Source organism: Biomphalaria glabrata, chromosome 15 (genome assembly GCF_947242115.1).
Source record: "Biomphalaria glabrata chromosome 15, xgBioGlab47.1, whole genome shotgun sequence".
Classification (NCBI taxonomy): domain Eukaryota; kingdom Metazoa; phylum Mollusca; class Gastropoda; family Planorbidae; genus Biomphalaria; species Biomphalaria glabrata.
Window position 1 is genome coordinate 10,854,516 of NC_074725.1, and position 13,735 is coordinate 10,868,250.

Consider the following 13,735-nt stretch of genomic DNA (forward strand, 5'->3'; position numbering starts at 1 on the left):
TATTATGGAAGCAATGTAAAAAATTGTTGATGCCATAAGTCTAGTTTAAAATTATACATGTCAGTTCTGCCAGAAAGAATAGTTGTCTAAAACTGCTTAAATTTCATCTGTAACCTCTCTTATGAATCTTACTTTGGTCAACCTAAAGAAATGCGTTCCATCTGTGTTGCAGAAGTGAGCTACAAGAACAAGACCGGAGATGTGCCAGTCTACAAGAGAGAAAGTATGCAGCTCTACCACAATGTGGTAAGTGGGGACCCTCTGTTATTACCTCCAGTTACTTCAGTGTCAGGAACATCAAAAGACCAATACTGCATGGATATTTTTATTTTTTTCTGACAATATACAACTAATTCATCTAGGTCATTTGCAATATACCTAGTTGTTGTGCATTTTAAAATACAATATGTAATCCAGTTAGAGAAAAAGAGTGGTCATTTGCAATATACCTAGTTGTTGTGCTTTTTAAAATACAATATGTAATCCAGTTAGAGAAAAAGAGTTGATTGAGCTATTACAAATAGTTAAATTTGAGAGACTATCTATATTCCCCTCTTCTTTCTCTAAGTTTTATGTTTAGAAATTGTATTTATGTTAAACCACACACAAAACTCATTGTCGTACGTCAATTCAAAATACTCAGTTCACATAAGGTGCATATCATTCACATTCATTTCCTGGGGATATAGAAGCAAGAAATACAAATCTTTCATACCTAAATAGCAAAGAAACAATACACTCAGTCTCACCATACATGCTACTGACACTAAGGTCATTTACTATTTTACTTACTTCAAATGCATAATAAATCAGTATATCCTGCATGAAAACAGCTTTTATCTTTGATAAATAAAGTAATTACAAAAATACCAACAGTGACTACCCACTGACCTTATCCCTTTTTAGTTGAAGCGTTGTTTCGTTTTATTTTTTACAAGTTTCTATGTTTCTTGCAGGTCTTAAAAAATGTGATTGAGACAGAGAAAACTCATGTGACAGAAATGATTAAAGTTCTTCAGATGTATATCAAACCAATAGAGCCTACCAACATGTGAGTTGTACCTTTGGTCTGCATTTTGTCATGGGTCACAAGGTCTAACATTAGAATCACAGTGCAGATTTTTTTTAAACTCTAGACTGGATATATGTTTGTATTAGTGCCATGTTTTCTAAAGGTTCCAGACTTAAATCATTGTTGTGATTAAGAATTTGTTTTTCTGTTGATACGAGTCTCTCAAAGCTTTATATGTGACTTAGGTAGGAGTGCTGGGTTCACAATATCTAAATAATTGTTAAACTCTCTTTGTGACATTTTGGACCATGATTAGATCATGAGTTCCATTACTAAATATAATCCTAAAAGACATTTTTTTAAATGTATAATGGGATCTTGGCTAAAATTGTATATATAATAATTTTTGCTTTAGAGCATATAGATCATCACTAACTAAGACTAACTTAAAGTGCTCTTGCATACTATCTAAATAAAACTTTAAAATGGTTTGTCAAATTTTGTGTCAATTTTATTTTATTTTATTTTTTTGTTGTTATGCTAAAAAATGTTTTTAGCAGTGCTAAACTATTAACATAATATGTAAACTGCTTTTTGTCTTACCAGACTCACACCTCCAGAATACACTCTGTTAATAGGGAACTTTGAAGAGATTATAGCATTCCAACAGTCATTCTTGGCAGCTTTAGAAGAATGTGAAAAGTGAGTAACAAAATTAGCAGAAATAACAGAATCTCTTCTATGATAGAAACCATATTGATCATTATGTATTAAATTTCAAAAGTATAATACTTAATCAATATTAATGTTAAATCAATTGAAGATTTGTTTCACGAAACTTAAAAAACAGGCACATTAATATATTTGTCTTAACCTTTTCTGTTTTTTTTTGTGGCACTATGCCTTCTTTAGCAGAGTTTAAGTCTTTTATTATCATGGATGTCTGTCCTTATGTATGGTTCAGAGAGAAATATGGCAAAACTCCAGACCTGTGTTAACAGATGCCTATGCTGGATATTGGGAATTAGGTGGCCGGAGAAGATTACTGTCAATTTTGTAGGAGAGATCGAGACCAAAACCCAAGATATTAAAACAGGAAGTGGAGCTGGATGAAACACACCCTGTGAAAACCAGCTACCAATGTTGCAAGACATTTGATTGGAATCTGCAAGGAAAGAAGAAGGTGGGCAGACCCAAGCAAACCTGGAAGAGGATACTAGAATTACATTGGAGCAGATGAAGAAAGCTGTTCATGACCGAGTTTGGTGGGGAGGTGTGGTCGCCGCCCTATGTTCCCCTGGGAGTTCACAGAAGTCAAGTCATTAACATGGATACATATAGGACATAATTATCTTCTCTTTTGAAGTAAGGTCTGTAATTTATAAGATCCGATCTAGGGGAAAATAAATGTCATGATAAACACATTTTTTTGCATAGTTCAAATGAAAGGTTTCACTAGGTGGCTTGTTTCTCTTATAAAGTTTGTAACTTTGCTGGATACTGGAATGACATTGGAGCAGATGAGGAAAGCTACTCAGAACGGAGTTTGGTGTAGAAGTGTGTTAGCCGGAGAAGTTTGATTGTGCTTGTACGCTCCCCTGGGGATTCATAGGAATAAGTCAAGTCAACTTAACTTTCTACAAATGTTTCTTATGTTATCTGAAGTTAGGTAGAACTGATCAATTTTCCATTATTTATTTCTTTTAAAAAAGTATAAGAAGTTGAAATACTTTTAAGGCTTTAGTCTTGCTAAAGTTGGCAGTGAAGTCAAGTTTGTGACCCAACTGAAGCTGCAGGAATCAAGGTGTCTTTGTTTTTTATTGTCTTGCAGATTACCTCCCTATCAGAGAAGAATCGGTGGTATTTTTATGCAGTTTGCTCAGAGTATCAAAGAACTCTACCAATCCTACTGTGCTAATCATCCCAAAGCTGTCTCAATTGTACAGAAAAAAAGGTTAGTTGAGCACTACAATTGGATTACATTGTTTTATTTTTTTGTTTTACTTTTTTTGTAGCCCATCTTTAGGCTATGCATTGTCCTATCTTTTCTGTTTGTATTTGTTGGGGGTATCTAGAGAAGGTTTCATTGCTGCCTTTAGGCGCTCAGCAAACACAACTCAGCTTAAGGTGTGTTTCAAACTCAAGACTCCTTGATAGCTGGCTAATTGGTTTATGCCTCTCTCAGTCACACATCCCACATTTGTTTTGTCTTCACCTTTTTTTTCATTATATTTTTGAAGCTAGCAGATGTTTTTGGTAAACCAACACCTACCCACCCACCTCCCTCTCCCAGTCCCGTACCGTAGGACTATCAAGAGTCAACGGTACTTAAAAGTCATTATGACATTCACTGAACTTTTGTCTTGAGCTTTGAGTTGTACATAAAACTTTGTGTGGTATTGTCCCACCAAAAAGTAGGTAGTATTTGGTTTGTACTTAAAGTGTTCTCAATGTACATGTTGTTTTGTTTTTTTATTTCAGAGAAGAATTAAGTAAATTTATAGAATCCCAAGGTGCTACTGCACCAGGAGCACAGACACTAATAACTATATTATCTAAACCTTTTACACGATTAGAGAAATATCCAAGTCTTTTAAAAGAACTAGAGAGGCATGTTGAGGTGGGTTTTTACTTTTTTCTTTTATCACATAGATCTGGGTAGAAAATATTTGTGTATTTGTTTCATTAGCATGATTAGCACAAGTGCTGTTGTGAATTTTATATATTTTAAAAATTATTCTTGAGTAAAATTTATAAATTTAGCTTTGAGTTTGTTGCCAATAGTAATTTTACAACTTAAAGTTAAATTGTGCAACCAATTTGTGTGTGTGTAAGGCTGAGCATGTGCATGTTAGACAGTGTCAGGGACTCAGCAGTGTTCTGAGAAAGTAGATCCTTGACCAGACATTTTTATTCTTGGCAATAATTTGTATTGAGACACTTCCAGTGTAAAACATGACTTTTTCTTTTCTCATTTATCTCTGTCTGTGAAACCTAGCCCCTGAATTACAACTATGAGTGGTAGTGCTTGGTTTAAAACCAAGGGGTAACAGATCTTGATGACAGGGATTTTGAATATCAGGATTTTAAGGATTTCCCACAGTCCACCCAACTCTTGTGGTACCTGACATTAGTTGGTTAAAGTAAAGGCAATCTATAAGGTAGATAATGTAAAGATCAACTGTTTCTGTAGCCTATGTTTATAGGGTGTTGTGACAAGCATAGCGCCCAAAGGCTTTTACTATTCCCAATTAATAGGTACCCATTAGAGTTGGGTCTACTTAGAGGCATCCTAAAATTCTAATCCTAGTCTTCACCTTTATTCAAACCCTGGACCCTGCCAATCGCTTTATCACTCAGCCAACCATGCCTTCTAAATATGCTCACTGCTGGCCTAGAAATATAAATATCTAGATGAATGCTTGTTAAATAGAATAAAGCAACTATGGAATAGAAAGAAGACAAACTAGGTTAAAGTGTTCTCTGAAACATTGAGTTCCAACCTTTATTCCAGGAGAGTCATCCAGATAGAGGGGACACACAGAGAGCTATAGAAGTCTACAAAACTATCAATGTAAGTTTGTGTTCACTGAATAGTTTGCTTTTTAAATTAAAATCCAAGTTTTCTACTTTTATTCTGTGCGACTTCATGCATCTGATCTTTTTATAGCTGAAAGGTAATGAATATGTTGAGTGTATTGTTTTGAACCTATTGCTGCTTGATATTTACAGAACTCTTGTGTGGAAATCAGAAGGTTAAAAGAGATGGAACATGAAATTGTGACCAGTGTTATACAGGGCTGGGAAGGAGAGGTAAGTAATGAGGAGATAATGCTCTTCTTTTAATGGAAAAATCTGCAAATAAGATTTTAGATTGTATACCTTTTATGTTTAGATTTAATAAACAAAAAGCTCTATTTAAATTCTGTTTTCACCATTTGACATAGGTGCGACGGCTACTATTAATCATTTGTTTTTATATATAAAAATGCAAAAAACTTTTTACATGCTTGAACACCACTTTGAAAAGAGAGGTTTTATAAAGTAAATACTAAAAATGTAGTTTACAGGACAAACAGTAATGTATATATAAGTACATAATCAAACTTGTATATCTTCCCTAACATGGAGAGATATCATGCAAATTGGTTTTTAAAATCTATTGACACATGTTAAATGCATATGTGTGGCAGCTTAAAGACAAAAGCTTTTCAAGTTTATAATTTAAAGCAAAACCAAGAAGAACAATGAATATTAGCAGAAAATTTTAAAAATGTAGGTTCATGCTCTTAGCAGTTTATCAGATGTTATTTTTGCCTATCTTATCTTATCTTATATAATACAGACGTTACTTCAAAAAAGAAGATGATTACGTCCTAAGCGTCATCCATTTAGTCATGCATATTAACCAATGACTTAAATTCTGCCAAGTCACTGGTTTTCCTGGCTAGCTCAGGCAACCCATTCCATGCTCTAATAGCACTAGGGAAGAAGGAGTATTTGTACAAATTTGTCCTAGCATATGGGACGAGGAATGTGCCTTTATCTTTGTGTCTTTCAGAGTATTTTATTAAATTTTGTTTTTGTATTTGAAGATTATGGTTCAGTGTTTTATGTATAATGGCTACTTTACTTTTGAGCCTTCTGTCCTGAAGGCTTTCTAAATTTAGTGATTTTACTAAAGGTGTTACTCTAGTCAAATGTGAATATTCGTTTGTTATGAATCGCACTGCTCTATTTTGTGTCTGTTCTAGTTTCTTAATGTTTTCTTGAGTTGAGGGGTCCCAAACAGAGGATGCATATTCTATTATTGGCCTAACCAAGGTTAAATAACATTTTAGTTTTATTTTCTTATTTGATTTATAGAAATTTCTTTTAATAAATCCTAATGCTTTGTTTGATTTTTTTGTAGTTTCATCAATATGTGGATTCCATGACAGTTTTTCATTTATTATAACACCTAAGTATTTTGCGTTTTTAGTCTGTGTTACTGGTTTGCCATGAATAAGATAAGTGGAATTAATTTGTTTTAGTTTTTTTGTTACTCTTAACAACTGACATTTTTCTGGGTGGAAAGACATGCTCCAATTTGATTCCCATTTCTGTAATTCATCTAATTCTCTTTGTAAAATATCTGTGTCTTGTGTTGTTTTTATTGTTCTATATATTATGCAATCGTCTGCAAATAATCTGACTTTTGTTCCTGAAGTAATGCAATTTGGTAAATCATTTATGTAAATTAAAAATAGTAGTGGACCCAAGACTGTTCCTTGAGGTACACCTGAGTTTACTGTTATCTGTGTTGATTTAGAACCATTTATTATTACAGTTTGTTCTCTCTCTATCAGAAAGTCTTTAATCCACTGATGCAGTGGACCATTAATGCCGAAATATTTTAATTTTTTAAGCAAACTATGGTGGTGAACTTTGTCAAAAGCCTTAGAAAAATCTAGTAAGATAGCATCTATTTGTTCACTATTATCTAAACCTTTTGAAAAATCATCAATTAGTCCTATTAGTTGTGTTTCACATGATCTATATTTCCTAAAGCCATGTTGGTATGGTGTGAGGACATTATGTTTGTCTAAGTGGCTTATGATGTTGCTACATATTATGTGTTCTAGGATTTTACATGTGATGCTGGTAAGTGATACTGGTCTGTAGTTTCCTGGGTCAGATTTTTCTCCTTTTTTAAATAGGGGGGTGACATTAGCTTCTTTCCAGTCCTTTGGTACTCTGCCCTGGTTAAGTGAAGCCTGAAAGAGTATTTTGAACACTGGGGCTAGCTCATTACTTAGTTCTTTGAGTAATCTAGCTGGAATACCATCAGGTCCAGAAGCTTTATTTGGTTTGGTGTTGGCTAATAGTTTTTGAATTCCATTTTCTTGTACTACTATATCTTCTATGTTGTCTACTTGGTTCAAATTCAGTAATATGTCTTTATCTCCTGGGGCTGAGAATGCTGATGCAAAGTATTTGTTTAGAATGTTTGCTTTAGTTTCATTATCATTATGTATTATGTTATGTTCATCTTTTAATGGCGCTACGCCTGTTGTTTCCATTTTCTTAGACTAAATGTATGACCATAGGTTTTTGTTGTTATCTTTAGATATTACATTGTTTATGTATTCACTCTGCAGCTGTCTGCTTACTTTTTGGGTTAAGTGTTTAATTTTTATATACTTTTTGTAAACTCTTTCTGCATTAGTTTCTTTAAATTTTCTATATAGGTTTTCCTTCTGTTTACAAAGCTTCTTTAGTCTATTATTAAACCAGCATTTATTTATTTTGTTTGATGTGTATTTAGTTGGTATATGATTTTCTATAATGCTTTTAAGATGGTTTTTAATGAAATTCCAGAGGTCATCGACTGGTTGGTTAATGTCTTTTTCTAATAAGAATGTTTGTTGAAAGTTTAATGCAGCTTGGTGTAGTTGTGTTAGGTTACATTTATTCCAGAGTAAGATTTTTCTTTTGGGTTTTGTATTGGCTACTGCTTTTATCTGACTGTGTATTTTTATGATCTCATGGTCTGATAGACCAGGGATAATATCATAATCAACTACTAATCCAGGTCTGTTGGTTAAGAAGAGATCTAATGTGTTGTTTAATCTAGTTGGCTTTTTAATGATTTGATCTAAACTTAGGTTGTGTAAAGTTTCTATGAAAAGCTCATTTATGTCCTTAAGGTTTTGGTGTTTATCTATGGTTAGTGTTTGCCTAGTGTTGTTTTTATTTGCTCATTTATAATAGTCCAGCTGAAGCATTTGGTCTGTGACAACCAACCTATTGATTTTGACAAGAATTGATAGTAATATTGATTCATAAATAAAGAAAGAGTATATTCTATTAGTCCTCAATATTTTATTGTTACTGTTCCACAGGAGATTGCCAAGCTAGGGGAGGTAGTCCATTTATCCCAAGTCAAGATGGTCACTCAAACTGGTGAAAAGTTTGAGAGGATATTTGTTTTGTTTCCTTCTTGTCTGGTCATGTTGTCCATGACTCCTCGTCTCAGCAGCTATCAATATGAGGTGAGGGAAACACACTTACAGACTAGATACTTACAGACTAGTAGATACTTACAGACTAGATACTTACAGACTAGTAGATACTTACAGACTAGATACTTACAGACTAGTAGATAATTACAGACTAGATACTTACAGACTAATAGATACTTACAGACTAGATACTTACAGACTAGTAGATAATTACAGACTAGTAGATACTTACAGACTAGATAATTACAGACTAGATAATTACAGACTAGTAGATACTTACAGACTAGATACTTACAGACTAGATACTTACAGACTAATAGATACTTACTGACTAGATACTTACTGACTAGATACTTACAGACTAGTAGATACTTACAGACTAGATACTTACAGATTAGTAGATACTTACAGACTAGTAGATACTTACAGACTAGTAGGTACTTACAGACTAGATACTTACACTAGTAGATACTTACAGACTAGATACTTACAGACTAGTAGATACTTAGACTAGTAGATACTTATAGACTAGATACTTACAGACTAGTAGATACTTACAGACTAGATTTGTTGACTACCAAACATTGACACTTCAACGTTCACTTTAGCCATTAATACAAGTGTATAAGCTGTTAAATTGAATTAACTTTTTTGTTTTCTCTGCAGGGGAAAATCCCACTGAGTGGTTTAACAAGCAATCCATGTGAAAGTGCAGATGTGTCCCAAAATGCCTTTGAGATTTCAGGCTAGTTTTTAGAGAATAGACCTAAAATTCTATTTAATAATTAGTTAGTTGATATGCTATTTAAAAAAAAAAAAATTTTATAGGTTAATTTGATGATGGGTTGTTGTGGCTGAATTGTAGGTGCTTGCTTCTGAAGCATGGAGTTTCTGGTCCAAATCCTGCAGCAATCTGGGATCTTTAATATAGGGGTTTTAGGATGCCCCCCAAGTCCACCCAACTGAAATGAGTACCTAACATTTTTTAGCTAAAGTTAAGGCAGTTGGTCATTGTACTGCCCTCATGATACATTGTGAACCATTGGCCATAGATACAGATGGCCTCTACATCACCTTCCTTATACACTGCTAAATCTGAAAAGGGGACTTAATTTACATTTTCTTTTGACTCACATTGCTGATAAACTATTGCCTCTGTTGTTGTTGTTGCCTTGTAGCTCCAAACTGCTGGTAGACAACTAAACTTCCATAGGCGTATTGTTGAAACTTGTAAAAAGTGAAATAACTTGAAAAATAACTTGAATAACTTCTTTGTGAACAAAAATAAATAAAACTTTTATTACAATATAGACAAATTTAACTTGAGATGAAATAAATGTTGTAGACTTTAGTAATAATATAACATGATATGAACAAAATCTAACTCACTACAAAAGCACGTCTTTTCACCCTGACAATATGGAGTCGTCTATCACCTACCCAAGAGCAGACAACAACGCTGCTTATCTTGCATCATTCACACTACATAGCCACCAACAAATGGCTAGCTTTCTCTCATCGTCACGATAGAAACACACACACATTCCATAATATCCTTGTTTTCAGAATGTTGTTCTCATTCTGTGTCTCACTCTATCTTTCTTGTTACTGTTGTTTCTTTATTAATTTTTCTTTGCAAACATTGTGAAGCAACACCAGCATAGGAAAGCCAATATGCCATTTCAGTGTAGTAGTTGAAAAGCGCAAGTAAGACATTTCCCTCATGAAATTTGTTGCTGTCCACAGGTCCTATGATAGAGAAGATCACTGTTCTCTGCGGGACCAAAGGTGAGGTGACGGCATGGCTGGACATTCTGCATCAAACACTGACTCAGTCTGTGAACCCTGCTCCTTCCTCTAAGCCCCAGTCGCTCCAGGTTCACATGGTGGGTAAACAAGGCTCTACCTTGTAGTATGGCATTTAGCAGTTGAGACAATCATTTTTAGAATCTTGTGTACTGTTGGAAACATGATCATTCATTTTGTCTTCATTAGTCATGCCAGCGTTTCTCAAACTGAGATGCCCCATCTTAATTTAACTTAGTTAGATCTACCATCTTTGTACTAGGAGAAAGAGCATATTTTAGAATCCAGGAGAATGAATTTTTGAAGCTCAAAATGCAGGAAAATGCAAAATTTACAACCCTGCCCCTGGCCCCTTAGCTGAACAAGGGATGTAACTTTATTTGTTTGGGGTAATAGTTTGAGAAACACTGACTGATGCACTTACTAAATTGGATGCACTAGGATGTTAACACCAATGACCATCATACCACTTCTTCCTAGATAGCTCAGCAATATTTTACTTTTTTTTAGGATCCTATATCTTTGTAAAATAATATCTTAAACATAACTTAAAACAATGTTTTTCAACCTCTGTTAATCCATCTTAACTACTCTGCTCTAATAAATATGTATAAAGCTTAATAAATACCACATGTAAGGTACCTACCTACCCAAGTAAGAAGTCAAAAACAACTGAGTATGAATTAGTTTATAAGTGCATTTTCCTAACCATCAAAACCAGTAAATCTTGTGTTTCTGTGTTTCAGATCTCCACTTCACAGCCTAGTGTCAGTACAGTTGTGTCTGCCAAGACAGCCCAGATCTCAAACAATCCACCGAAAGCTCCGCCACCCCAGTTTCCTTTGTCTACAAAACCATCCAGTGTGTGGAGCTTGACCTGCCTGCGACCATCTCCACCCACCCGACCCACCTTGATGTGTCGTGATGAAGTGCTCAAATCCCCCAGGGCCGCCCGTAAGACTACCAACAAGAGGAAGCCAGGTAATTTATTCCTTTTAATAGTGAGGCTGCAATATTTTTATTTTCATTTGCGTGTTCTGTTAGGTACCAGTGACTTCACTCTTCATGTACCAGTGGCCTCACGCTGAAGTACTCATTGTGCTCTAAGCTTACAATGTCTGTTAGTAATAGTTGTATTTCAGTAGCCAAAGTCGCTTTCATCATATCAAATCATTGAAGCTTGTATTAATAGATTGTAATAAATATACTAGACCTTTCAAAATAATTTTGTAATGTAATTGAAAAGGACACTTGCCCTATCCACTTTTCCAGCTTGTGACATTTTGATTCTCTCAGATTGGTCTAAATGATATCAGCCACATTACTCTAGTTCTATTTGCACACCAAATATCTTTGTTTCTTTGGTCATACGTTTTAGTAATGATAATTAAGTAAAAAATTATTTGTTTAAAAAGAAATATTAATTACCATTTATAATATTTTCTTGATAGTTTTTTTTTTGTTGTGCTAAGCATTGTCTATTTTTAGAATTGTGGGGTATAGTTTCCAAAATAGCTACTTTTGATATTGTGGCTAAATGTAGTGCTACTTATTTCTTTGTCTTGATATTTGTTCCAAGAAATGATTCAAACAGTAAAATGCAATGAAAGGGGTGGGAAGGTGGAGTTGAAAGTTTAACTAAAACTTTGGAGACTATAGGAATTGTTTATTCTCTGCTCATGATGACAGGTCACCTTGTTGCAAAGCTGGTTTCCTTCAGCAAAATGAGGCATTTACTTTTGAGTTTTCTGAATTAATTTCTAATTAGTTAATTAAAGTGTTTTTGCATGGAATATTTAAAAAATTGTCCTTTTTTTTTTTTATTTATCATACATTAGCTATTGAGGGTGAAGTAAACACCCTTACAAAAATTCATCGTCATCTGCTTCAAATATGAGGAATTGATTTGTTTTAAAACACTTCTTTTTTTATGTTAATTGTTATTATTGATTGAATTGAAACTGGCTGAAATGAAAAAAATTGAGATTGTGTGTCCAGACCAATGCATTTTTAGTGAATTACACAAACCACACATTTTCTTTTTTTAACTGATCACCTACATTAGTCTAGCCTAACCTTGAAGTTAATCCAGACCAATTGTCATTGAAAGCCTTAACACTGGCCTATGGGCATTGTAGACTAATAGTACGTTGCTATTTCACAGGTCTGTATGACTTTGTGATGAGCTATTGGTCTCCATTGCCCACAGGTTACACAGGTCAGTGTTGAGGCCTTCTATAATGAATGGTCTTGAGCTAATAGACCTATGTCTAGTTTGATGTCATAGGTTTGTCATGTTAGTTTTTTTTCTCTGTGGCATTTAATTATTGCAGCTTTATTTATTGATGCCATTTTTCTTTTAGTGAGAACATATTCAGGGGAGGATACTGACTGGCACAGTAAAAGTTAGTTGCATCCCTTTATAGTCTGCACTTGAGTTTCCTTCCATTTTGTTTGTTTTGTGGTGATCTAAATTTATTTTCCAGTTTTATGTTTTTCTTGTGTTTTTTTCCTTCTTTTTATTCAGTTTATTTTGTTGTTGTGTGTTTTAATCATTTTTTTCTGCTGTTGTCTTGTTATCTCTCCATACTGGGTTGTTATAAAGTGGTCATGTTGAACAACAGTATAGCCATGTCAAGGAGTAGCATACTTCAAATAGTCTAGTTTTCACAAGCAGGGTCAAGAACACACTATTCTAATAAGTCAACTTGTCTTGTTTTACAAGTACCGGTACACAGTAGAGCACTCATGTTTTGTTCTGTAGAGAATAGGTCACTTTTAGATAGTCATGTAACAGCACAATTCCAGAGCAGTCATTAGCATTCTGCTTCCATGTAAAAATACAACTTATCATATATTGCTTATATTTATATAACTAATAAATTATTTAAAAAAAATTTTTGTAACTGCAAACAAACTAAAAGTTTAAATTTTTCAATATGTGATTTCGTTAATGTCTTAACAATAAGCCTCCTAGATGTCACCAACAAAATTGCAAAGTATTTATTTTAAAAAAGCATGTACCCTGACATCCATTTTTTTTTATGTTTCATTTCAAGTCTTGTCAATTTTGTTTTAATATGTTTTGCACAGATAGGGTGCAATTCTAGTTCATTTAATGGGCAACTGTTAGAAGTCTTGCTAATCCTGCCTTAAGGCTAATAGAAAGTAGGAATATTTTTTTTTTTATTTCTGTTCTAAAAATAATTTTACAAAAATACAAAAAAAACAACAACATAATTTTAAAACTAAAAACCCAAACAAAATAAGACTGGGATCATTACCAGCTAACAATCAGAGTCCAGAGCTCACATTTAGAAATGCACAGATTCATCGTAGTCCTAGTGACGTAAGTGACTTATATTCTTGTTCTTTGTGTCTTTTGAGTAGATTGACATTTTGCAGCTGTAGCTTTAGATTCATAGATGTAGTCTATTAGTTTTAAGATTTCTTAAGTAATACAAGTTTTCAAGTGGGTGCATAATGTTAATATTCAAAATTAATTAATTCCTGATATTTGAATGTTAAAACAACATGGACTAGCCTATGTCCTAAATCTTGATCACCAGCAGATAATTTTGAATCTTGACTATTCAACCAAAAAATATACTAGTTAAAATGAAGTACACATTTAGTAGTTAGTAAATTTTTATACTTGATGAATCTTCTTTGACAACTATCAAAATGTTAATAAAAGAATTGAAAAACTCCCCTGGCTGTTTCATGAACACGGGTGATGCTCAGATTATGTCATTGATATTAATTTCTGATACTGTCCTTGTTGACATTGTTTGTTATTTTCTTGTAAAATATTCATTTTATATACTAGTAAAAAAAAAAGTTTCCCTTTTGGACCTTGCGATCTAAGGGGCAGATGATAAGGTTATCTGTTTCTATGAACAATGGTTAACAA

General features: G+C 33.6%; 1 protein-coding gene across 10 annotated transcripts in view; it reads left to right on the forward strand.

Annotated features, from left to right (window-relative positions):
- Positions 1-13,735, forward strand: part of LOC106055604 (rho guanine nucleotide exchange factor 7) — a 55,860-nt gene that overhangs the window by 26,462 nt on the left and 15,663 nt on the right. For 7 of the 10 annotated variants that reach the window (XM_056011956.1, XM_056011952.1, XM_056011954.1 and 4 more), the window contains exons 5-16: positions 173-246; positions 957-1,051; positions 1,619-1,714; positions 2,844-2,966; positions 3,494-3,632; positions 4,527-4,586; positions 4,745-4,825; positions 7,897-8,046; positions 8,683-8,761; positions 9,763-9,902; positions 10,569-10,803; positions 12,186-12,227. In XM_056011956.1, the coding sequence (XP_055867931.1) occupies positions 173-246; positions 957-1,051; positions 1,619-1,714; positions 2,844-2,966; positions 3,494-3,632; positions 4,527-4,586; positions 4,745-4,825; positions 7,897-8,046; positions 8,683-8,761; positions 9,763-9,902; positions 10,569-10,803; positions 12,186-12,227 (1,314 nt within the window). The remainder of the gene's footprint in view (positions 1-172; positions 247-956; positions 1,052-1,618; positions 1,715-2,843; positions 2,967-3,493; positions 3,633-4,526; positions 4,587-4,744; positions 4,826-7,896; positions 8,047-8,682; positions 8,762-9,762; positions 9,903-10,568; positions 10,804-12,185; positions 12,228-13,735) is intronic. The other 3 variants (XM_056011950.1, XM_056011955.1, XM_056011953.1) reach the window with 1 other exon arrangement.